A 27,179-nucleotide genomic window follows, 5' to 3' on the forward strand; every position below is an offset into this window, starting at 1 on the left:
GGTGTAGCAGCAGCTGACTGTGGTGCAGCAGCAGCAGCAGCAGCTGACCGTGGTGCAGCAGCAGCTGACTGTGGTGCAACAGCAGCTGACTGTGGTTCAGCAACAGCTGACTGGTGCAGCAACAGCTGACCTGGGTGCAGCAACAGCTGACGGTGGTGTAGCAGCAGCTGACTGTGATGCAGCAGCAGCTGACCGTGGTGCAGCAGCAGCTGACCGTGTTGCAACAGCAGCTGACCGTGGTTCAGCAACAGCTGACTGGTGCAGCAACAGCTGATGGTGGTGCAGCAACAGCTGACGGTGGTGCAGCAACAGCCGACTGTGGTGCAGCAACAGCTGACGGTGGTGCAGCAGCAGCTGCTGACCGTGGTACGATAGTACATATTTCTCACCCTTTTTACCACAGGGTTGGCACTAGGAGCTTTCTTTGGGCCCATGGTGGCTTATTTAGCAGTTACAAGCACTATAAACAATGGAATAATACAAAATGTATCGAATGTATGCATGCATGGTCCCAGATTTTTTTAATACTGTGCACACCGAGTGTTAAGACCTATTCTATGCTGACCAGGCATCTCAGGCTAATCATGCCACATTTGGAGGCATTAAAAATAAAACGTTGATCTATGTTTGGAACACTAGCAGTAAGAATGTAGATCTATGTTTGGACAGTTAAAGGGTTAATGTTGATTGGAGCACTGCATTCCATGCATTTCTTGCATAGCTGATGCATCTGCAATGTTAAATTTATTCCAGAATCTTGGGAAATACCCCTGTAGCTCATTGCTGATATTCCAAATTTTCTCCCCACCCACAAACTGAACAAGCTAACTGTGTCAAGTTAATTTTATGAAGTGTTATATAAAATTATGCAGCAATTTTTCAATAGTGTAATAGTCAAACTTGGAAAAATAAATCTGTGTAATATAACGTCTGCTGTAAATATTTTTCAAAAAGAATGAACCGAAATTAGACAAGGATTTTTTAGGTTCTGGAATGCGTTGTTGGTTATAATATGAGTGTCTGTGGGAAAATAGGTTATGAATTTCAAATAGTCTAGTTATAAGCAATTTCCAGGAGCATATTAATATAATGTGTGGGGGTTGAAACGTGGATTGGGTAAGAACACTCAGTTAGGCTGGTACGAGTTGCTATGAAATCATCAGGGTTGTAACTTGGTTTCAGATTAGAATATAGCAACTCATAAGGCAAACGTTTATCTACACAGAAAATTATCACTGAAGTCTGGAAGTGGTAGATGGCGGTGACAGGTGATGAGGGGAAGACGTGGTCCTGTGGGCGGGTGATGATTCCTTCTACACTCACACTGTTGTTGTGAAGAAATGCACTTTCTAGGTGAACTCACATAACTGGCTTTATCGTTGGCGCACAGCTACAATCTCTTGACCAATTATGTGAGCCAAAACCGTGCTAGGACCTGGTACAAGGGTGAAGAAAGCCACAGGTAGATGAGGTGGGGAGTGGGTGGTGGGTGGGTGTGGCAACCCGGCCCACGGCATGCACTGCCACTCACTACTCACAAGAAACACCCACGTGGCTTAAATTAAGCCACAAATGCCACAGGGATGGTGAAGACCGCTCTTCGCATCCAACTGGGAGCACAAAGTGATATAGGAGACAATACTTAGAGGAACTTGTGTGGCTTACTTCTCTCTCTCAGCTGGGTTAGGAAGCTGGGTTGGCTGACTGGCTTAACCCATGAGAATGGCTGACTGGAAGACGTATAACAATGCACACAGCATGGAGGAGCAGGTGGCTGACAGGAGACAGGCTGGATGATAGGCTGAGGCAGGCTGACTGGCACTCCCACAGACTGGCTTACTGGCTGGCTTAATTGCAGAATCCGGGTCAACCCCTTGGAGATTGAAGCAGTTAGCATGAACTAAGCCAGGAAGCTTGAAAAGCGGCTGCAACTGGCTTGCAGGCTGGAGCACACAGGGTGGAGGTGAGTGAGGGTAAGCGGCTAGCTGGAGGTGGCAGAGACTGTAACCTCTGACCTGCTGGCACCCCACAAACAATCTTCTAACGTCGGAAATACCCGTAAATCCATGCCCACACCGCTGTCACCAATTGTCATGTGGGGGGTTCAGTTACGTGGATTGGGTAAAGGAAAGTCACATAGACAGTAATGGAGTATAATTATAACGGAATATATGGGAAGCACCAGGCCCGCCCTACCTCTGCTCTCTATCTTAAGACTGACTCACCAGTGAAGCCTAGGGGTGAGCGGCATTCAAAAACATCCTATAGTCAGCAGCAACATGAATAACAAGTGATTCACACAGACGGTTGGTAGTGAGTCATACTACTGGTAACTGATTACTGGCAACTGGTTACTAGAAACAGATACCACTGAGATTAATATCAAAAGCTGGGGCTCTGATCTCTCTTTTTTTTTTTTTTAACACGTTTGCCATCTCCTACCGAGGCAGGACTCAAAAAAGAAACACTTTGGCCATCATTCATACATAATCACAGAGGCAATCAGACACAACCCTCCAAAGACCCAATATCCCAAATGCCTCCTTTACTAAACCCTTTCAGGGTCCAGAGACCAAATCTCAGAGTGGCAGCCAGGGTCCAAGAATTTAAAAAAAAAATGTTTTTTTGTTATTTTCTCTTATGAAATGGTAGAGAACTTTTTTCTGAAGGTAATAAAGCAAAAAGTACAAAATTTTATGGAAAATTATAGAAATTACGCTCTCGCGAATTTTGAAGAATCGGTGATATTTACGCATCGGCGATTTTGCCGACTTTGACTCCCATTTTAGGTCAATTACATTATTCCTGTCAACCAAATTCTTAACTATTTTGCTAGTATTAATTCTACTTTATTGATTCAGCATAATAAATCACCCAGTCAACTGTTCTAACTACCCAATTTTGTGACCAGAAATTGGTAATTTGCCAATTTGACACAATGTTCAAAATATTCCAGGTTCAAAATAGGGTCCAGAATAAACAATGCAGGCATTCATGGCACTAAACTAACATTTTCTCTGTTCATTAGTTACATTTTCAGGCTTTACAAATGAATTCCATTTTGATTTTTGATTTTCATGATGAATCTTTATTTACACCAAAAAATAGAAGATTTACTGCTATGCAATGTTGCAATAATTGTATAAATAATATCAGCACGTTTATGAATGTATATTAGACCCAACAGCTGATGCATGTTAGACTCATGACGACATTTGTTTGCTATTGAACATCAGAAAAAATTTAACGTTTTTGCTACTTTGAGCTCAGTCAATTGTTTCTTCTCCACCATAGGAAAAAATCTAGCAAACAAAATACCAAGCACAAACACCCGTCCATCAGACTACCTCGTAGGTACCTACCCAAATACTCTATTCCTAGCTCCAACCAACCCCATAGAAGTTATGCTCATCATAAACACCCTTAAAAACAAGGCAGGAGACATAAACAACTTGCCTGCTTTTATATACAAAAAAGCTTCTCAAGTATTGTCACAAATTATTGCAATGCTCTTTAACAAATCCATTGAATCATCTACCTTCCCAACAATCTTCAAAATAGCGAGGGTCACTCCGATCCACAAAGGAGGTGTCCAAGCTGACTTGAATAACTATAGACCAATATCTAACTTACCACTGCTCTCTAACATATTAAACCCTTGTCAGTTTGGATTCAGGAATAATAAAAGCACAAATGATGCCATCATACACATGCTAGAACTAATATATACCGCACTTGAAAAGAAAGAAGTCCCACTGGGCATTTTCATTGATTTACGTAAAGCTTTCGATACAGTTTACCATGAACTGCTGTACTCCAAATTAATGCACTATGGTATCAGAGGCCATTCCCTCAACTACCTAAAATCATACCCTAGTAACAGAACTCAATATGTATATGCAAATGATGCAAACTCTTCCACCCAACCAATCACAGTAGGAGTCCCACAAGGAAGTGTCCTTGGACCACTCCTCTTTCTCATCTACATCAATGATCTACCAAATGCATCACAGCTACTCAAACCCATATTATTTGCAGATGACACTACATATGTCTTTTCCCACCCAAACACAGCCATACTAGCAAACACAGTCAATGCCGAATTACAGAAAGTATCTGCCTAGATGATGACTAACAAACTTACCCTGAACACTGATAAAACCTATTTCATTCAGTTTGGAAACAAAGCTGCAAATGATCCAGTTAACATAACACTAAATGGATCATCAGTTACAAGACTCACAGAGGGAAAATTCCTAGGTATTCACCTTGACAGTATCCTTAAGTTCCAGACACACACACACACAAATCACCATGAAAATCCCCAAGACTGTAGGCATACTATCAAAGATAAGGTACTACGTTCCACAATCAGCTCTCCTGGCACTGTACCATTCACTCATATACCCTTATCTTACATATGGCATTTGTGCATGGGGATCAACAACATCCAATCACCTAAAACCCCTAATAACCCAGCAAAAGGCAGCAGTAAGTATGATAGCAAATTCCCACTCCTGCCAGCATACTCCACCATTCATTAATGATTTGCTGGTACTTCCGGCCCGGGTCTTCATACTCCACCAATTTTCAAAAGTCTGAATCTGCTCACCATTAAATACATCCATACTTATTCATGTGCCTACTACATACACAGAACAATACACGCAAATATAAACCCTCCTCTCAAACTTCTCCTCACCAACCTAAACAGGACACATGACCACAACACAAGACACAGATCTCTTTTTGATATACCTCGTGTCCATATCACACTGTGTAAAAACTCTTACGAACACAAAGGGCTCCAAAATATGGAATTCATTATCAGAAGATATTAAAGTAACCCAGTCTAAAAATCAATTTAAGACTCTTCTCAAAAGCCACTTAATCACCCTAGACTCAACGCTAAATACTCAGGTCACATATACTCACCTATGTACTCCCACATCATAGCTTGAACAATCACTTTGAACCTTTTATCCATTGTTGACAGGAATATAATTGAATCATTGTTTTCACAAAAGGCATTTTCGAATATATGAATATATATTTTGCCAGGGAGGTATACCATCTTTTAGGAGTGAAGAAGAGCAGAATGTAAGTGTGGTGGAGGTACGTGAGGCATTACGTAGAATGAAAGGGGGTAAAGCAGCTGGAATTGATGGGATCATGACAGAAATGTTAAAAGCAGGGGGGGATATAGTGTTGGAGTGGTTGGTACTTTTGTTTAATAAATGTATGAAAGAGGGGAAGGTACCTAGGGATTGGCAGAGAGCATGTAAAATCCCTTTATATAAAGGGAAAGGGGACAAAAGAGATTGTAAAAGTTATAGAGGAATAAGTTTACTGAGTATACCAGGAAAAGTATACGGTAGGGTTATGATTGAAAGAATTAGAGGTGAGACAGAATGTAGGATTGCGGATGAACAGGGAGGTTTCAGAGTGGGTAGGGGATATGTAGATTAAGTGTTTACATTGAAGCATATATGTGAACAGTATTTAGATAAAGGTAGGGAAATTTTTATTGCATTTATGGATTTAGAAAAGGCATATGATAGAGTGGATAGAGGAGGAATGTGGCAGATGTTGCAAGTATATGGAATAGGTGGTAAGTTACTAAATACTGTTAAGAGTTTTTATGAGGATAGTGAGGCTCAGGTTAGGGTGTGTAGAAGAGAGGGAGAATACTTCCCGGTAAAAGTAGGTCTTAGACAGGGATGTGTAATGTCACCATGGTTGTTTAATACATTTATAGATGGGGTTGTAAAAGAAGTAAATGCTAGGGTGTTCGGGAGAGGGGTGGGATTAAATTATGAGGAATCAAATTCAAAATGGAATTGACACAGTTGCTTTTTGCTGATGATACTGTGCTTATGGGAGATTTTAAAGAAAAATTGCAAAGGTTAGTGAATGAGTTTGGGAATGTGTGTAAAGGTAGAAAGTTGAAAGTGAACATAGAAAAGAGTAAGGTGATGAGGGTATCAAATGATTTAGATAAAGAAAAATTGGATATCAAATTGGGAAGGAGGAGTATGGAAGAAGTGAATGTTTTCAGATACTTGGGAGTTGACGTGTCGGTGGATGGATTTATGAAGGATGAGGTTAATCATAGAATTGATGAGGGAAAAAAGGTGAGTGGTGCATTGAGGTATATGTGGAGTCAAAAAACGCTATCTATGGAGGCAAAGAAGGGAATGTATGAAAGTATAGTGGTACCAACGCTCTTATATGGATGTGAAGCTTGGGTGGTAAATGCAGGAGCGAGGAGACGGTTGGAGGCAGTGGAGATGTCCTGTCTAAGGGCAATGTGTGGTGTAAATATTATGCAGAAAATTCGGAGTGTGGAAATTAGGAGAAGGTGTGGAGTTAATAAAAGCATTAGTCAGAGGGCAGAAGAGGGGTTGTTGAGGTGGTTTGGTCATTTAGAGAGAATGGATCAAAGTAGAATGACATGGAAAGCATATAAATCTATAGGGGAAGGAAAGAGGGGTAGGGGTCGTCCTCGAAAGGGTTGGAGAGAGGGGGTAAAGGAGGTTTTGCGGCGAGGGGCTTGGACTTCCAGCAAGCGTGCATCAGCGTGTTAGGTAGGAGTGAATGGAGACGAATGATACTTGGGACCTGACGATCTGTTGGAGTGTGAGCAGGGTAATATTTAGTGAAGGGATTCAGGGAAACCGGTTATTTTCATATAGTCGGACTTGAGTCCTGGAAATGGGAAGTACAATGCCTGCACTTTAAAGGAGGGGTTTGGGATATTGGCAGTTTGGAGGGATATGTTGTGTATCTTTATATGTATATGCTTCTAAACTGTTGTATTCTGAGCACCTCTGCAAAAACAGTGATAATGTGTGAGTGTGGTGAAAGTGTTGAATGATGATGAAAGCATTTTCTTTTTGGGGATTTTCTTTCTTTTTTGGGTCACCCTGCCTCGGTGGGAGACGGCCAACTTGTTGAAAAAAAAAAAATATTTTGTCTTGTACAAATTTTGATTCATAATATCCTTCTGTACAACTATGAAATAATTACTATCCTACTGCACAACTATGATATAATCCTTAGTATTAAGTAGACTGTAAGCCAATAATGTTAAGTTGGCCCATAATGCCTAGGCATAATAGAGGCTCTCTTTGCATTGCAACCCACTATTGTAAATACAAAATCTCAATGTACAGTTTGCAAAGACATAAAATAAATAAATAAATAAATTTATATCTTGGCCCAGATTTACCACTCATAGCTTATCTAAGTGAGTTAAGCTCATGGCGTAGAACTACGGCACTGACACCAGCTTCAGAGCTGTAGAACTGCGACGCGGACTCTGAAAGAGTTAAAGTGCAGGCATTGTACTTCCCACCTCCTGGACTCAAGTCCAGCTTACCAGTTTCCCTGAATCCCTTCACAAAATATCATCCTGCTCACACTCCAATGGCTTGTCAGGTCCCAAAAACCATTCATCTACATTCACTCTTATCTTACATGCTCACATAGGCCTGCTGCATGTCCATGCACCTTGCTTACAAAACCTCTTTTATGCCCTTCCTCCATATTGTGACTCTGAAACTCCTCTCCAGTTATATCAGCTTTGTTGAAAAATATGCTTAAAGTTCTGAAAACATGTAATAACCGAGTTTTAGAAATGCAGTGGATTATACGTACTTGGAAAGCCTACTCCAGTTCTGATAATTGACCAACCATGAATAAAGTCGGAGAATTTTCTCTTCAAATTATGTACGGGTTTATGAAGTTTTTTTTTTTTTTTTTTTTTTTTTTAAACCTGCTGAATTACGCCAAGGTGGAGTGACCCAGAAATGATAACACATTTATCATCGTTCATTCAATAGCTATCTTGCCAGAACTGAGCAGACATCACACTTCAAGTGTCCCTTTGAGCTGCAACATTTTGTCCTTTCTTTACAGTGCCAGCACTGTACTACTCACATCCAGGAATCAAGTCCAGATTCCCTGAATCCCTTCATAAATATTATCTTGCTCACTTTCTAACAGCATGTCAACCCATATAAATCACTTACTACACTTAATTTACACTCAGTCTGATCTAACACGCTCACACAAGCCCTTAGGAGTTGTTAGATAAACTGTATGAAAGTAAATAGGCTTTTAGTATAGTTAACTGCATCAGAGTTAAATACTTCAACTTTCTGTTATAAAAGTATATAAGAGTAATTTTGCTGGAACTTGCCAAGAGGAATCTTGACAAGTTCTTGCAGGTTTTAATGTCAGTGTGGATTCATGGGCTGAGAGTTGTAATAGTTTGTCTGATCAGATGGTCATCAAGGAATCCTGAGAACCAACTGAACTATGAGAGTAGAAGACCCCTTGAAGCAACTCATTCAAGTTTGTTGAATATAGATAATACCTGTAGTTTATTTATTTTTTTTTTTTGTAGTTATGTTTTTAATTTTATATACAGTATTTATGGAGAGTTAGAGGTATTGGGAAGATGGAGGGAATATTTTGAGGAATTGTTAAATGTTGATGAAGATAGGGAAGCTGTGATTTCGTATATAGGGCAAGGAGGAATAACATCTTGTAGGAGTGAGGAAGAACCAGTTGTGAGTGTGGGGGAAGTTCGTGAGGCAGTAGGTAAAATGAAAGTGGGTAAGGCAGCCGGGATTGGTGGGATAAAGATAGAAATGTTAAAAGCAGGTGGGGATATAGTTTTGGAGTGGTTGGTACAATTATTTAATAAATGTACGGAAGAGGGTAAGGTACCTAGGGATTGGCAGAGAGCATGCATAGTTCCTTTGTATAAAGGCAAAGGGGACAAAAGAGAGTGCAAAAATTATAGGGGGATAAGTCTGTTGAGTATACCTGGTAAAGTGTATGGTAGAGTTATTATTGAAAGAATTAAGAGTAAGACGGAGAATAGGATAGCAGATGAACAAGGAGGCTTTAGGAAAGGTAGGGGGTGTGTGGACCAGGTAGTTACAGTGAAACATATAAGTGAACAGTATTTAGATAAGGCTAAAGAGATCTTTGTGGCATTTATGGATTTGGAAAAGGCGTATGACAGGGTGGATAGGGGGGCAATGTGGCAGATGTTGCAGGTGTATGGTGTAGGAGGTAGGTTACTGAAAGCAGTGAAGAGTTTTTACGAGGATAGTGAGGCTCAAGTTAGAGTATGTAGGAAAGAGGGAAATTATTTCCCAGTAAAAGTTAGCCTTAGACAAGGATGTGTGATGTCACCGTGGTTGTTTAATACAGTGGACCCCCGCATACCGATGGCATCACATAGCGATTAATCCGCATACCGCTTGCTTTAATCGCCAAAATTTTGCCTCTCATACCGCTTAAAAACCCGCTCACCGATTTTCGTCCGAGACGCGTCCAATGTGCGGCCTGAGCCACGCTCACATGTTCCGCCGGTGGCATTGTTTACCAGCCAGCCTCCGCGGTAACATCCAAGCATACAATCGGAATATTTCGTATTATTACAGTGTTTTCGGTGCTTTTTCTGGAAAATAAGTGACCATGGGCCCCAAGAAAGCTTCTAGTGCCAACCCTACAGCAATAAGGGTGAGAATTACAATAGAGATGAAGAAAAAGATCATTGATAAGTATGAAAGTGGAGTGCGTGTCTCCGAGCTGGCCAGGTTGTATAATAAACCCCAATCAACCATCGCTACTATTGGTGGTACAGCTGCTGCTGCACTGTCAGCTGCTGCTGCTGCTGCACTGTCAGCTGCTGCTGCTGCTGTAGCATCGTCTGCTGCTGCTGTAACATCGTCTGTTGCTGCTGTAGCATCGTCTGTTGCTGCTGCACTGTCAGCTGCTGCTGCTGCTGTAGCATCGTCTGCTGCTGCTGTAACATCGTCTGTTGCTGCTGTAGCATCGTCTGTTGCTGCTGTACCACCGTCAGCTGCTGCTGCTGCTGTAGCATCGTCTGCTGCTGCTGTAACATCGTCTGTTGCTGCTGTAGCATCGTCTGTTGCTGCTGTACCACCGTCAGCTGCTGCTGCTGCTGTAGCATCGTCTGCTGCTGCTGTAACATCGTCTGTTGCTGCTGTAGCATCGTCTGTTGCTGCTGTACCACCGTCAGCTGCTGCTGCTGCTGTAGCATCGTCTGCTGCTGCTGTAACATCGTCTGTTGCTGCTGTAGCATCGTCTGTTGCTGCTGTACCACCGTCAGCTGCTGCTGCTGCTGTAGCATCGTCTGCTGCTGCTGTAACATCGTCTGTTGCTGCTGTAGCATCGTCTGTTGCTGCTGTACCACCGTCAGCTGCTGCTGCTGCTGTAGCATCGTCTGCTGCTGTTGTAACATCGTCTGCTGCTGCTGTAGCATCGTCTGTTGCTGCTGTACCACCATCAGTTGCTGCTGCTGCTGTAGCACCGTTGTTGGTGTGGCTTATTGAGAATACCAAGAAACAATTAACCCCAGAGGATTTGCCACCCAGGATAACCCAAAAAAGTCAGTGTCATCGAAGACTGTCTAACTTATTTCCATTGGGGTCCTTAATCTTGTCTCCCAGGATGCAACCCACACAAGTCGACTAACACCCAGGTGAACAGGGAAAAATGCCTGGAACTAGTGCTCATATTGGTGAATTTAAAGCCAGCAAAGGTTGGTTTGAGAGATTTAACCCTTTGAGGGTTTTCGTCGTACTAGTACGTCTTACGCGTAGGGGTTTTTGACGTACTAGTACATACTCATAAATTCTAGCGGCCTCAAATCTAGTGGGAGAAAGCTGGTTGGCCTTCATATGAAAGAATGGGTCTATGTGGTCAGTGTGCACAGTCTAAAAAAAATTATGCAGCACACAGTGCATAATGAGAAAAAAAAAACTTTGACCATTTTTTTTTAATAAATCAGCGACTTTGCAGTGTATTTTCGTAAGGTATTTATTGTTGTATTCTAGTTTTCTTGGTCTCATTTTATAGAATGGAAGACATATTACAGAAAGAGAGATGATTTTGACTGGTTTTACAAAGAAAGGTGCCTTGAAATTGAGCTCAAAGTAGCAGAAATGTTCGATTTTTACCAAACTTCAAAAGTAAACAAATCGTGCCAAGCGTGCAATACACGTCAACTGGTGAGTCTAATATTCTTTCACAAGTGCACCAATAATATTTATACCATTTTTTACACTAATGCAGTAGTCTGCATAACAGTAAATCTTATATTTTTTGTGAAAATAAAAATTCAAAGTGGAAAGCAAAAGAATATAAGAGGGGCCTTGAGACGTGAATAATGACTAGAGGAAGTGTCATTTTAGTGCCAGGAATGTCTTTCTTGTTTATTCTGGACCCTATTCGGAAATTGGCATCTTTTGAAATTTGTGTGAAATTGGCAAAATTGCTAAATTCTGACCACTGTACTGGATAGTTGAATTTCATAAATGAGTGGTTTCTTGCACCCATTCGATAGAAAAAATGGAGTTCTAGCGAAATGTTTTTTGTCGACTAGTACAGTGAAATTGGCCGAAAATGGGGCTCAAAGTGGGCAAAATCGCCGATGCGTAAACATCGCCGAGACCGCTAACTTTGCGAGAGCATAATTCCGTAAGTTTTCTATCAAATTTCAAACTTTTGGTGTCTTTATGATCGGGAAAAGATTCTCTATCTTTTCATAAGAAAAAATAATTTTTTTTTTTTTAAATTTGGCCGACCCTGAGAACGAGTTTCGGAGAGGGCCTGTCGACCCTCAAAGGGTTAAGAATCATAGTGGCATACACAGTGTGATAAGGCCTGTTCTGGAAGAAAATGCCAAACAGGACCTACAGTACTCAGGAGGAAAAGGCACTCCCAGGACACAGTGTCTCATCAGTCATTGCTGCATCTTCAATAAAGGTAAGTGTCATTTATTCTTCATTTAGTAGACTAGTACATGCACAATATATACTGTGCATGTACTACTCTACTATTGTGCATGTATCCTTCTCTTTGTGTGTGGGAAAATGTATATTTCATGTGGTAAAAAATTTTTTTTTTCATACTTTTGGGTGTCTTGCACGGATTAATTTTATTTCCATTATTTCTTATGGGGAAAATTCATTCACATACCGATTATTTCGCATAACAATTACCCCTCTTGCACGGATTAAAATCGTTATGCGGGGGTCCACTGTATATTTATAGATGGGGTTGTAAGAGAAGTAAATGCGAGGGTCTTGGCAAGAGGCATGGAGTTAAAAGATAAAGAATCACACATCAAGTGGGAGTTGTCACAGTTGCTCTTTGCTGATGACACTGTGCTCTTGGGAGATTCTGAAGAGAAGTTGCAGAGATTGGTGGATGAATTTGGTAGGGTGTGCAAAAGAAGAAAATTAAAAGTGAATACAGGAAAGAGTAAGGTAATGAGGATAACAGAAAGATTAGGTGACGAAAGACTGGATATCAGATTGGAGGGAGAGAGTATGGAGGAGGTGAATGTATTCAGATATTTGGGAGTGGACGTGTCAGCGGATGGGTCTATGAAAGATGAGGTGAATCATAGAATTGATGAGGGGAAAAGGGTGAGTGGTGCACTTAGGAGTCTGTGGAGACAAAGAACTTTGTCCTTGGAGGCAGAGAGGGGAATGTATGAGAGTATAGTTTTACCAACGCTCTTATATGAGTGTGAAGCATGGGTGATGAATGTTGCAGCGAGGAGAAGGCTGGAGGCAGTGGAGATGTCATGTCTGAGGGCAATGTGTGGTGTGAATATAATGCAGAGAATTCATAGTTTGGAAGTTAGGAGGAGGTGCGAGATTGCCAAAACTGTTGTCCAGAGGGCTGAGGAAGGGTTGTTGAGGTGGTTCGGACATGTAGAGAGAATGGAGCGAAACAGAGTGACTTCAAGAGTGTATCAGTCTGTAGTGGAAGGAAGGCGGGGTAGGGGTCGGCCTAGGAAAGGTTGGAGGGAGGGGGTAAACGAGGTTTTGTGTGCGAGGGGCTTGGACTTCCAGCATGCATGTGTGAGCGTGTTTGATAGGAGTGAATGGAGACAAATGGTTTTTAATACTTGACATGCTGTTGGAGTGTGAGCAAAGTAACATTTATGAAGGGGTTCAGGGAAACTGGCAGGCCAGACTTGAGTCCTGGAGATGGGAAGTACAGTGCCTGCACCCTGAAGGAGGGGTGTTAATGTTGCAGTTTAAAAACTGTAGTGTAAAGCACCCTTCTGGCAAGACAGTGATGGACTGAATGATGGTGAAAGTTTTTCTTTTTCGGGCCACCCTGCCCTGGTGGGAATCGGCCGGTGTGATAATAATAATAATAATAATATTTATGGTAGTGTACTCTATAGTTACCAAATTTTATAGGTACCAAGTTTACAGTTACTAAAATTTATTATATTGATAGCTATAGGCAGGATAATATATTTCTAATATTGTTATATTTACAGTGTCAAGTACGGTGTTGGATTGCACAACAGATGCTTGCCAAGATGCGAATAAGACACAATGCTGCAACTTTTATCCAGAAAGTGTGGCGTGGACACCGTGTACGAAAGTGGTATCAGAATTTGCGGAGGGCTTTAATAACGTTCCAGGTATGTAACACAAGTGTCATAAAGTTTTTCAGAAGAAAGAGTTTGGCTGTTTGTTTGCAGGTGAGCATAATATTTAGATTGTGTTGTGTTCTTTAAATGTGAAGTGATTAATAGAGGATAAAATAAATGTATATGTTGCTGAAACATTAAAGGTTTATTTGGAGTAGTATTCAACTTATGGCTGAAAGCTGATAGATTTTTTCGAAACACTCCACTGAGGTGGGGTGACCCAATAAAGAAAACAATTTCACTGTCATTCATTCAGTCACTCTCTGGCTGGAAGGGAGCCAACATTACAGTTCAGATGACCCTCCGAACTACAATATCCTCGCTCCTCTTTCAGAGTGCAGGCACTGTACTTCTCACCTCCAAGACTTAACCTCTTAACTGTCCAAATGTTTATCTGCGTTGTCACTGCTAATGCTCTGAATATTTTGAAAAAAAAAAATAAAAAAAGAGGGCAATTTTCTGTGTAACAAGGCCAAAAAAAAAAAAAAAACATTAGGGTCAGTACTTACCAAAATATAAGGCCACAAAGTTGGCTCTGGATGCTCACCTGACAACAATGGAGTCCTGCTATTTGCAAAAATTTTGCTGATATACGTACCGATATACATATTTTTTTTTCTAATTTACATTATTTTTATGTTCTAATATGTTCTGGTAAACTGTATGGTAGAGTTATTATTGAAAGAATTAAGAGTAAGACCGAGAATAGGATAGCAGATGAACAAGGAGGCTTTAGGAAAGGTAGGGGGTGTGTGGACCAGGTGTTTACAGTGAAACATATAAGTGAATAGTATTTAGATAAGGCTAAAGAGGTCTTTGTGGCATTTATGGATTTGGAAAAGGCATATGACAGGGTGCATAGGGGGGCAATGTGGCAGATGTTGCAAGTGTATGGTGTAGGAGGTAGGTTACTGAAAGCAGTGAAGAGTTTTTACGAGGATAGTGAGGCTCAAGTTAGAGTGTGTAGGAAAGAGGGAGATTTTTTCCCAGTAAAAGTAGGCCTTAGACAAGTATGTGTGATGTCACCGTGGTTGTTTAATATATTTATAGATGGGGTTGTAAGAGAAGTAAATGCGAGGGTCTTGGCAAGAGGCGTGGAGTTAAAAGTTAAAGAATCACACACAAAGTGGGAGTTGTCACAGTTGCTCTTTGCTGATGACACTGTGCTCTTGGGAGATTCTGAAGAGAAGTTGCAGAGATTGGTGGATGAATTTGGTAGGGTGTGCAAAAGAAGAAAATTAAAGGTGAATACAGGAAAGAGTAAGGTTATGAGGATAACAAAAAGATTAGGTGATGAAAGATTGAATATCAGATTGGAGGGAGAGAGTATGGAGGAGGTGAATGTATTCAGATATTTGGGAGTGGACGTGTCAGCGGATGGGTCTATGAAAGATGAGGTGAATCATAGAATTGATGAGGGGAAAAGAGTGAGTGGTGCACTTAGGAGTCTGTGGAGACAAAGAACTTTGTCCTTGGAGGCAAAGAGGGGAATGTATGAGAGTATAGTTTTACCAACGCTCTTATATGGGTGTGAAGCATGGGTGATGAATGTTGCAGCGAGGAGAAGGCTGGAGGCAGTGGAGATGTCATGTCTGAGGGCAATGTGTGGTGTGAATATAATGTAGAGAATTCGTAGTTTGGAAGTTAGGAGGAGGTGCGGGATTACCAAAACTGTTGTCCAGAGGGCTGAGGAAGGGTTGTTGAGGTGGTTCGGACATGTAGAGAGAATGGAGCGAAACAGAATGACTTCAAGAGTGTATCAGTCTGTAGTGGAAGGAAGGCGGGGTAGGGGTCGGCCTAGGAAAGGTTGGAGAGAGGGGGTAAAGGAGGTTTTGTGTGCGAGGGGCTTGGACTTCCAGCAGGCATGCGTGAGCGTGTTTGATAGGAGTGAATGGAGACAAATGGTTTTTAATACTTGATGTGCTGTTGGAGTGTGAGCAAAGTAACATTTATGAAGGGGTTCAGGGAAACCGGCAGGCCGGACTTGAGTCCTGGAGATGGGAAGTACAGTGCCTGCACTCTGAAGGAGGGGTGTTAATGTTGCAGTTTAAAAACTGAAGTGTAAAGCACCCTTCTGGCAAGACAGTGATGGAGTGAATGATGGTGAAAGTTTTTCTTTTTCGGGCCACCCTGCCTTGGTGGGAATCGACCAGTGTGATAATAAAAAATAAGTAAATAATTACAAAAGAGATGGTAAAAAATTTTTTGTTTTTGTATTTAACACGTCGGCCGTTTCCCATCGAGGTAGGGTGGCCCAAAATGAAAGAAAAAACTTTCATTGTCATTCAACACTTTCACAGTTTAGATGTCCCTCCAAACTACCAATATCCCAAACCATTCCTTTAAAGTGCAGGCATTGTACTTCCCATATCCAGGACTCAAGTCCGGCTAACTGTATCCCTGAATTCCTTCACTAAGTATTACCTGCTCACACTCCAACAGCTTGTCAGGTCCCAAAAACCATTCGTCTCCATTCACTCCTATCTAACATGCTTGTGCACGTTCTCTGGGAGTCCAAGCCCACAAAAATTATAGTTGGAATAAGTTTACTGAGTATACCAGGTAAAGTGTATGTTAGGGTTATTATTGAAAGAATTAGAGGTAAGACAGAAAGCAGGATTGCAGATGAACAAGGAGGGTTTAGAATGGGTAGGGGATGTGTAGATCAAGTGCTTACATTGAAGCATATATGTGAACATTATTTAGATAAAGGTAGGGAAGTTTTCATTGCATTTATGGATTTAGAAAAGGCGTATGATAGAGTGGATAGGGAAGCAGTGTAGCAGTTGTTGCAAGTGCATGGAACAGGTACACCTACCATCCGACTTACGACTGAGCATGGTTCTGACTAGCCGGTCGTAAGTCATAATGGATGTATGTTGAACATACTGAATATCAACATCACATTATTGTAATGATTTTATTTTATTTTTTTATTTTGGTATTTCATTTTTTACTTTACTTTTTATGCTGTTAGTACTGTATTTTATACTGTAAGGTTTTGGAGAAACACTGTGTACAACACAAACAGTTGTTTATTTCCCAGAGCATTTGTATACTAAACATGGTCGTAAGTTGAGTGGTCGTATGTTCAGCAGGTCGTAAGTCGGATGGTAGGTGTAGTAAGTTAATAAATGCTGTGAAGAGTTTGTACGAGGATAGTGAGGCTCATGCTAGGGTGTGTAGGAGAGAGGGAGATTACTTCCCAGTAAAATTAGGTCTTAGACAGGGATGTGTAATGACACCACGGTTGTTTAGCAGATGGGGTTGTAAAAGTAGTAAATGCTCGGGTGTTGGGGAGAGATGTGGGATTAAATTATGGGGAATCAAGCACAAAATGAGAGTTGACACAATTACTTTTTGCAAAGGTTAGTGGATGACTTTGGGAGGGTGTGTAAAAGTAAAAAGTTGAAAGTGAACATAGATAAGAGTAAGGTGATAAGGGTATCAAATGATTTTGATAATAAAAAACTGCATGTCATATGGGAGGGAGGGAGGGAGTATGGAAGAAGTGAATGTGTTCAGATATATTTGGAAGTTAACTTGTGAGCAGATTGCTTTATGAAGGATGAGGTTGACCACAAAATTGATGAAGGAAAAAAATCGAGTGATGCATTGAGGTATCTGTGGAGACATAAAAAAATGTTATCCATGGAAGTAAAGAAGGGAATGTACGAGAGTATAGTGGTACCAACACTCTTATATGGGTGTGAAGCATGGGTTGTAAATGCTGCAGCAAAGAGGAGGCTGGAGGTAGTGATGTCGTGTCTAAGGGCAATGTGTGGTGTAAATATTAGGCAGAGAATTTGTAGTGTGGAAATCAGGAGGAGGTGTGGAGTTACTAAAAGTATTAGTCAGAGGGCTGTTGATGTGGTTTGGTCAATTAGAGAGAATGGTACAAAGTAGAATGACTTGGAGAGCTTATAAATCTGTTGGGGAAGGAAGGCGGGGTATGGGTCGTCCCCAAAAAAGGTTGGAGAGAGGGGGTATAGGAGGTTTTGTGGGCAAGGGGCTTGGTCTTCCAGGAAGTGTGCGAGAGCGTGTTAGATAAAAGTGAATGGAGACGAATGGTTTTTGGGACCTGGCAAGATGTTGGAGTGTAAGCAAGGTAATATTTTGTGAAGGGATTCAGGGAAACCGGTTAGCTGGACTTGAGTCCTGAAAATGGGAAGTACAATGCCTGCTCTTTAAAGGAGGGGTTTAGGATATTGGCAGTTTAGAGAGACATCTAAACTGTCATATCTGAGCACCTCTGCAAAGACAGTGATTATGTTTGAGTGATGTATGAGTCCTTTTGGGTTTTTCTTCCTTTTTTGGGTCATCCTACCTCAGTAGGTAGTGGCCGACATGTTAAAAAAAAAAATGTTTACCTTAATTTTTGAGGAACTGTGGAGCAACACTTGAGAATTAAAGTCTGAGAGAAAGAACACATGAGCAAAAGCTATACAACATTTTATTAGAAAATGTTTGTACTGAGATCTTGTTTCCTCTTAGGAATGAACATGATCAATAGACTAAAATGTTTTATAATAATACATCTTAAATGTTTGCTGATGTGTGCTTTTCCTTATCTTGTTGGCATCATATACAGTGGAACCTTGAAAATCGAACGTACCGAATATCGAACGTTTCGAAAATAAGACCATTTTTTCGGACAAACTGTGTACCAAAAATCGAACGCGTTTCAAATTTCGGACCGCCAGGTACGGGACCTGTCCGCTGGCCCGCTCTGTCCGCGTCCCGTGCAGGCGCCATGAGCAGTCTAGCTTTGTTTATACTTGAGTGAACACTAACCTGCGATCTCATTCACACATTTTACGATTATTTAATTGTGTTTAGTGCTTGTGGTGCTGTGAAATAAGCTGCCATTGGCTCAAAGAAACTTGCTAGCGGTACCCCTGTGGTAAAGAAAGTGAGAAACACCATAGATGTGAAGAAGGAAATAATACAGAAGTATGAGATTGGAGTGGGACTTGTTGAGCTTGCCAGGATGTACAGAGGACTGTGGACAGTTATTTTGTGAGACAGAAACAGACGACTGTGGACAGTTATTTTGTGAGACAAACAGACGACTGTAGACAGTTATTTTGTGAGACAGAAACAGACGACTGTGGAGTTATTTTGTGAGACAAACAGACGATTGTGGACAGTTATTTTGTGAGACAGAAACAGACGACTGTGGATAATTATTTTGTGAGACAGAAACAGAGGACTGTAGACAGTTATTTTGTGAGACTGGGGTCCAATGACTCTAAAGCTGGTCCTAGTGGCATTAAAATACAGAGAAGGGAAGCAACCCCAAAGAGGGCTTTGATACCGGAAGTCCTCATGGAGGGGGATTCTCCTTCCAAACAATAACCCCAACTCCCTCTCTCCTCTTCCCTATCTTCCAGATGCCATCACCAATCTTTAATAAAGGTAAGTAATAATTTTATTTTATATTACTATACATAATTAAAGACTATAGCATTTGTTGTGTGTATGTAAAACTGTAATTAATCTCTATAAAATGTATTATTTTTGTGAATATTTTTGGGTTTCTGGAACGGATTAATTGTATTTCCATTATTTCTTATGGGAAATGTTGCTTCGAATTTCAGACTTTTCGAATTTAGAACTAGCTCCTGGAACGGATTAAGTTCGATTTTTGAGGTTCCACTGTACATAGTTATTACCAGCGGATTTTGGACTGAGTATTGATTTTACGATGCTCTGTACAAAAAGAAAAAGAAGTCTCAGATGTAATGTTTTCTTTTACTACATTTAACAAAGTAAATGTATATACAGGTCCTCCATCACAAATCCAGCATCATTGGGACCTGTAGTGTGCCGGATTACTGAGTTTGCCAAATTACAGAGTGTGGTTAGGTTAGAATACACTTAATAAAATTAACCAACTTGACTTACACAGTTCATTGAACATGGGCAAAAATTGAACATTTCCGCTACTTTGAGCTCAATTTCAAGGTACTTTTCGTCATGAAAGCAATCAAAATCATGTCTATTTCTGTAATATATCTTCCATTCTATCAAATGAGTCCAAAAAATGAGAATACAACCATAAAAACCATTCGAAAATATACTGCAAAGAGGCGGCTAATGGCTGAGAAGTGAACTCCCTTATTTATCGTCCATCTTTTTTATTTTTGTTGTACGTTAAGAAGCATCTTTCCATCATACATTGCCCAAGTTTCAATGAGATAGCCCAACAAACAACCGAGGAAAAAAATATATTTACCAAAAATCATATATGGCAAGCCCAAGCCAGGTACTGGAAATAAGTCACTTTGTCTGACTTTTCTGGGTTATCCTAGGTTCTCTATACATACACTGCTATGTATGATAATCTATGTAACTGTATTTGTGTATACCTGAATAAACTTATTTACTTCTAGTCTGTCAACTGAGTACAAGAAACCGCCCATTCACTTATTTCAACTACCCAATAAAGTGGTCAGAAATTGGCAATTTGGCCAATTTAACACAAATTTCAACAGATGCCAATTTCAAAATAGGGTCCAGAATAAACAGTGCAGACATTCCTGGCACTAAAATAACATTTTCTCTGTTCATTAGTCATGGCTACAAGCCCCTCTTATATTACTCTTGCTTACCATTTGGAATTTTTGTTCACAAAAAAAATAGATGATTTAATGTTATGCAGACTACTGCATTATTGTAATAATTGTATTAATAATGTCAATCCATTCTTGACTCCGTACTGGAATTTAGACTGGCAGGCGGACAGGTATTGGATGGTGACGTCATTTGTTTACTCTTGAGCTTCGCTAAAGAATAGAACATTTTCGCTACTGTGAGCGCAATTTCAAGGTACTTTTCATCATGAAAGCAATCAAAATCATATCTATTTCTGTAATATATCTTTAATTCTATCAAATGAGACTGAAAAAATGAGAATATAACCATAAGAACCATACAAAAATATACCGCAAAGCGGCCGCTAATGGCTGAGAAGTGAACTCCGCTTTTTATGGTCTGATTTCTTTCATTTTTGGTGTACGTGAAGAAGTATCTTTCCATCATACATTGCCCAAGTTTGAATAAGATAACCCAACAAACAACTGAGAAAATTATAATATAATAATAATAATAATATCTTTATTTACTACACGTACATGTACAAGGTGTACATGCCTAGCTGACATCAGTGACATACTACTGTATAGAAAGGTACTTGTTATGCTGAGTATTTCAAGAAAATTAGGTCAGCGTCCCAGGATAACACCCACACTAGTCGACTAACACCCAGATACCCATTTAGTGATGGGTAAACATAGACAACAGGTGTAAAGAAACACGCCTAATGTTTCTACCCTGGCTGGGAATCGAATATTTACCAAAAAACATATACGTATGGCTAACCCAAGCCAGGTACTAAAAATAAGCCATGTTGACTTTTTTGGGTTATCCTAGGTTCTCTACACATATGCTGCTATGTGTGATAATCTATAGAGAGAAAATAACTTTTTTGTTTCAGGTTTATGGTGGAGTACAAGTGTATATCATAGTTAGCCCTGTGCTATACTCCGTTTTCTCTAATATAAGCCACCAAGACAAGGATAGGAGAATGGTATTTGTTTACCATATCCTCTTCGTAACTCTGTCGAAATGCTCGGTGTTATGCCAAATATTATTCATTCAGTAGTATTTAACATGTTTTATGTTATTTATATTGTTTATTATGTCATATTAGATCAATTGTGATACGCAAATAAGCTGTAGTGTTGATATTAGAGTAATAATAAAGCATATTCTCCTGCTTCATGAGACTGAGCTCATGACAACCGACAGTGGCTTCAAAGCCACCTTATCTTTAATGGATAATGTACTGTGTAGGTGCTTTACATAATGAGAAGCATTTCTTTTATTCATTGGAGCCATGGCTAGGGCTAAAAGTAAGCAGGTTAAAACAATAAATGGAGAAAAAGAAATTGGAATGACTTATGCAGCAAGTAGCGCCATCAAACAGTACCAGCAGGTTGGTGTGGCGACCCTGGAAATTTGAAATTATGCTAGCCAAAATTAGTGCCGAATAACTGAAGGAACCGAATAACTGATTGCCGGATTTGTGATGGAGGACCTGTATTAAAATAAAAGCAAGAGATTAGTACAGTAAGCCCTACTCCTGTATAAATTACTGAACGTAAGAAGAAAAACTTTCATTTCTTCTTTTTCGGTTCACTCTTCCTTTTTGGGAAACGGTATGCTGAAAAAAAAAAAATAGTGAAAAATCAATGTATGGAAGTTGTTGTTTTGTAAATACAGTGGTACCTCGGGATACAAATTTTTTGCGTTCCAGGAGCCTGTTCGAATGCTGATATCGAATGAATTTGTTCCCATAAGGAAAATGGAAATCAGATTAATCAGTTTCAGACCTCTAAAAATACACTTACAAAAGCACTTAGATAAATGCACTTACATAAATATTAGAGTTTTGAGCTGTTCATATACTGAGGTACCACTGTACATAGAGTACAGGGTCAGGCGAACAGCACATTTTTCTCCATGCTGAAATAAAAGTAGTCTTTCAGTCTAATAATAATAAAGGAACACTAGTAGGCCAGCTGGCTAATTCTAACTGGTTCTAATCTCACCCATCCATACCTGCTCATGTGCAACTTTGTTGCTAAACTATGGCTTCCATACATAAGAACAAGAGCACTGTAATAAGCCTACTAACTCGTCTTAGTCAGGTCCTGCTCTCAGCCAAATATTTCCACATTTATATAAAACTATCGCCACCCTGCCTTGGTGGGAGAAGGCTGATGTGTTAACCCTTAAATGGTCCAAACGTATATATACGTTTTTTCAACATCTGAAAGTATATAAAAAATGTAGATCTTCTTTTTTGTTTTACATTTGAAAACGTGTAAAAAAATTTTTATCTACATTTTTTTTTATATTTGAAAATATGTAAAAAAAAGTAGATCTACTTTTGTAGCAATACGAATTTGAACGTCAATCTGTTTGGACCGCTTAATGGTTAAAAAAAAAAAAAAATGCCCTGCCATTGCTTTCCTACATAAGAACAGAGGAGGACTGAAGTAGACCTACTAGCCCACACTATATAGTTCCTACTTTCATTAAACCATTCCTACTCATTTTTTTTTCCTCAATAAGTCAGCCATCTCCCCCCTGAGGCAGGGTGACTCAAAAAGAAAGAAAATCCCCAAAAAGAAAATACTTTCATTATCATTCAACACTTTCACCTCACTCACACATAATCACTGTCTTAGCAGAAGTGCCCAGATACAACAGTTTAGAAGCATATATAAAGATATATAAAAATGTAGTGTTAGAGTGTTCAGCAGAAGTTTGTGGTTACAGGAAAGTGGGTGCAGGAGGGAAGAGGAGCGATTGGTGGAATGATGATGTGAAGAGAGTAGTAAGAGAGAAAAAGTTAGCATATGAGAAGTTTTTACAAAGTAGAAGTGATGCAAGGAGGGAAGAGTATATGGAGAAAAAGAGAGAGGTTAAGAGAGTGGTGAAACAATGTAAAAAGAGAGCAAATGCGAGAGTGGGTGAGATGTTATCAACAAATTTTGTTGAAAATAAGAAAAAGTTTTGGAGTGAGATTAACAAGTTAAGAAAGCCTAGAGAACAAATGGATTTGTCAGTTAAAAATAGGAGAGGAGAGTTATTAAATGGAGAGTTAGAGGTATTGGGAAGATGGAGGGAATATTTTGAGGAATTGTTAAATGTTGATGAAGATAGGGAAGCTGTGATTTCGTGTATAGGGCAAGGAGGAACAACATCTTGTAGGAGTGAGGAAGAGCCAGTTGTGAGTGTGCGGGAAGTTCGTGAGGCAGTAGGTAAAATGAAAGGGGGTAAGGCAGCCGGGATTGATGGGATAAAGATAGAAATGTTAAAAGCAGGTGGGGATATAGTTTTGGAGTGGTTGGTGCAATTATTTAATAAATGTATGGAAGAGGGTAAGGTACCTAGGGATTGGCAGAGAGCATGCATAGTTCCTTTGTATAAAGGCAAAGGGGATAAAAGAGAGTGCAAAAATTATAGGGGGATAAGTCTGTTGAGTATACCTGGCAAAGTGTATGGTAGAGTTATTATTGAAAGAATTAAGAGTAAGACGGAGAATAGGATAGCAGATGAACAAGGAGGCTTTAGGAAAGGTAGGGGGTGTGTGGACCAGGTGTTTACAGTGAAACACATAAGTGAACAGTATTTAGATAAGGCTAAAGAGGTCTTTGTGGCATTTATGGATTTGGAAAAGGCGTATGACAGGGTGGATAGGGGGGCAATGTGGCAGATGTTGCAGGTGTATGGTGTAGGAGGTAGGTTACTGAAAGCAGTGAAGAGTTTTTACGAGGATAGTGAGGCTCAAGTTAGAGTATGTAGGAAAGAGGGAAATTATTTCCCAGTAAAAGTAGGCCTTAGACAAGGATGTGTGATGTCACCGTGGTTGTTTAATATATTTATAGATGGGGTTGTAAGAGAAGTAAATGCGAGGGTCTTGGCAAGAGGCATGGAGTTAAAAGATAAAGAATCACACATCAAGTGGGAGTTGCCACAGTTGCTCTTTGCTGATGACACTGTGCTCTTGGGAGATTCTGAAGAGAAGTTGCAGAGATTGGTGGATGAATTTGGTAGGGTGTGCAAAAGAAGAAAATTGAAAGTGAATACAGGAAAGAGTAAGGTTATGAGGATAACAAAAAGATTAGGTGATGAAAGATTGGATATCAGATTGGAGGGAGAGAGTATGGAGGAGGTGAATGTATTCAGATATTTGGGAGTGGACGTGTCAGCGGATGGGTCTATGAAAGATGAGGTGAATCATAGAATTGATGAGGGGAAAAGGGTGAGTGGTGCACTTAGGAGTCTGTGGAGACAAAGAACTTTGTCCTTGCAGGCAAAGAGGGGAATGTATGAGAGTATAGTTTTACCAACGCTCTTATATGGGTGTGAAGCATGGGTGATGAATGTTGCAGCGAGGAGAAGGCTGGAGGCAGTGGAGACGTCATGTCTGAGAGCAATGTGTGGTGTGAATATAATGCAGAGAATTCGTAGTTTGGAAGTTAGGAGGAGGTGCGGGATTACCAAAACTGTTGTCCAGAGGGCTGAGGAAGGGTTGTTGAGGTGGTTCGGACATGTGGAGAGAATGCAGCGAAACAGAATAACTTCAAGAGTGTATCAGTCTGTAGTGGAAGGAAGGCGGGGTAGGGGTCGGCCTAGGAAAGGTTGGAGGGAGGGGGTAAAGGAGGTTTTGTGTGCGAGGGGCTTGGACTTCCAGCAGGCATGCGTGAGCGTGTTTGATAGGAGTGAATGGAGACAAATGGTTTTTAATACTTGACGTGCTGTTGGAGTGTGAGCAAAGTAACATTTATGAAGGGGTTCAGGGAAACCAGCAGGCCGGACTTGAGTCCTGGAGATGGGAAGTACAGTGCCTGCACTCTGAAGGAGGGGTGTTAATGTTGCAGTTTGAAAACTGTAGTGTAAAGCGCCCTTCTGGCAAGACAGTGATGGAGTGAATGATGGTGAAAGTTTTTCTTTTTCGGGCCACCCTGCCTTGGTGGGAATCGGCCAGTGTGATAATAAAATAAATATAATATACCCCTCCAAACTGCCAGTATCCCAAACCCCTCCTTTAAAGTGCAGGCATTGTACTTCCCATTTCCAGCACTCAAGTCTGGCTATATAAAAATAACCGGTTTCCCTGAAATATTTTTTTTTTATTAGCTCACTGGCTGATTCCCATCAAGGCAGGGTGGCCCAAAAAAGACAAATTTTCACCATCATTCGCTCCATCACTGTCTTGCCAGAAGAATGCTTTACACTACAGTTTTTAAATTGCAACATTAACACCCCTCCTTCAGAGTACAGGCACTGTACTTCCCATCTCCAGGACTCAAGTCCGGCCTGCCGGTTTCCCTGAATCCCTTCATAAATGTTACTTTGCTCACACTCCAACAGCACGTCAAGTATTGAAAACCATTTGTCTCCATTCACTCCTATCAAACATGCTCACGCATGCCCGCTGGAAGTCCAAGCCCCTCGCACACAAAACCTCCTTTACCACCTCCCTCCAAGTTTTCCTAGGCCGACCCCTACCCCGCTTTCCTTCCACTACAGACTGATACACTCTTGAAGCCATTCTGTTTCGCTCCATTCTCTCTACATGCCCGAACCACCTCAACAAACCTTCCTCAGCATTCTGAACAACAGTTTTGGAATCTCGCACCTCCTCCTAACTTCCAAACTACGAATTCTCTGCATTATATTCACGCCACACATTGCCCTCAGACATGACATCTCCACTCCCTCCAGCCTTCTCCTCGCTGCAACTTTCATCACTCATGCTTCACACCCATATAAGAGTGTTGGTAAAACTATACTCTCATACATTCCCCTCTTTGCCTCCAAGGACAAAGTTCTTTGTCTCCACAGACTCCTAAATGCACCGCTCACCCTTTTACCCTCATCAATTCTATGATTCACCTCATCTTTCATAGACCCATCCACTGACACGTCCACTCCCAAATATCTGAATACATTCACCTCCTCCATTCTCTCCCTCCAATCTGATATCCAATCTTTCATCACCTAATCATTTTGTTATCCTCATAACCTAACTCTTTCCTGTATTCACTTTTAATTTTCTTCTTTTACATACCCTACTAAATTCATCCACCAACCTCTGCAACTTCTCTTCAGAATCTCCCAAGAGCACAGTGTCATCAGCAAAGAGCAACTGTGACAACTCCCACTTTATGTGTGATTCTTTATCTTTTAACTCCACGCCTCTTGCCAAGACCCTCGCATTTACTTCACTTACAACCCCATCTATAAATATATTAAACAACCACGGTGACATCACACATTCTTGTCTAAGGCCTACTTTTACTGGGAAATAATCTCCCTCTTTCCTACATACTCTAACTTGAGCCTTACTATCCTCGTAAAAACTCTTCACTCCTTTCAGTAACCTACCTCCTATACTATACACCTGCAACATCTGCCACATTGCCCCCCTATCCACCCTGTCATACGCCTTTTCCAAATCCATAAATGCCACAAAAACCTCTTTAGCCTTATCTAAATACTGTTCACTTATATGTTTCACTGTAAACACCTGGTCCACACACCCCATACCTTTCCTAAAACCTCCTTGTTCATCTGCTATCCTATTCTCCGTCTTACTCTTAATTCTTTCAATAATAACTCTGCCATACACTTTACCAGGTATATTCAACAGACTTATCCCCCTATAATTTTTGCACTCTCTTTTGTTTCTTTTGCCTTTATACAAAGGAATTATGCATGCTCTCTGCCAATCCCTAGGTACCTTACCCTCTTCCATACATTTATTAAATAATAGCACTAACCACTCCAAAACTATATCCCCACATGCTTTTAACATTTCTATCTTTATCCCATCAATCCTAGCTGCCTTACCCCCTTTCATTTTACCTACTGCCTCACGAACTTCCCCCACACTCACAACTGACTCTTCCTCACTCCTACAAGATGTTATTCCTCCTTGCCCTGTACATGAAATCACAACTTCCCTATCTTCATCAACATTTAACAATTCCTCAAAACATTTCCTCCATCTTCCCAATACTTCTATCTCTCCATTTAATAACTCTCCTCTCCTATTTGTAACTGACAAATCCATTTGTTCTTTAGGCTTCCTCAA

The 27,179-nt window shown here is 40.5% G+C and overlaps 1 protein-coding gene across 4 annotated transcripts in view; it reads left to right on the top strand.

The window, feature by feature from the left end:
* Window positions 1-27,179, top strand: part of LOC128686671 (unconventional myosin-IXb) — an 857,686-nt gene that overhangs the window by 509,567 nt on the left and 320,940 nt on the right. For all 4 annotated transcript variants that reach the window (XR_011391908.1, XM_070084324.1, XM_070084325.1 and 1 more), the window contains exon 17: window positions 13,349-13,495. Coding sequence is in view for 3 of the 4 variants with exons in the window: in XM_070084324.1 (XP_069940425.1) it covers window positions 13,349-13,495 (147 nt within the window). In the remaining variant the exon portion in view is untranslated. The remainder of the gene's footprint in view (window positions 1-13,348; window positions 13,496-27,179) is intronic.

This window comes from Cherax quadricarinatus, chromosome 12 (genome assembly GCF_038502225.1).
Source record: "Cherax quadricarinatus isolate ZL_2023a chromosome 12, ASM3850222v1, whole genome shotgun sequence".
In the NCBI taxonomy this organism is placed as follows: Eukaryota; Metazoa; Arthropoda; class Malacostraca; order Decapoda; family Parastacidae; genus Cherax; species Cherax quadricarinatus.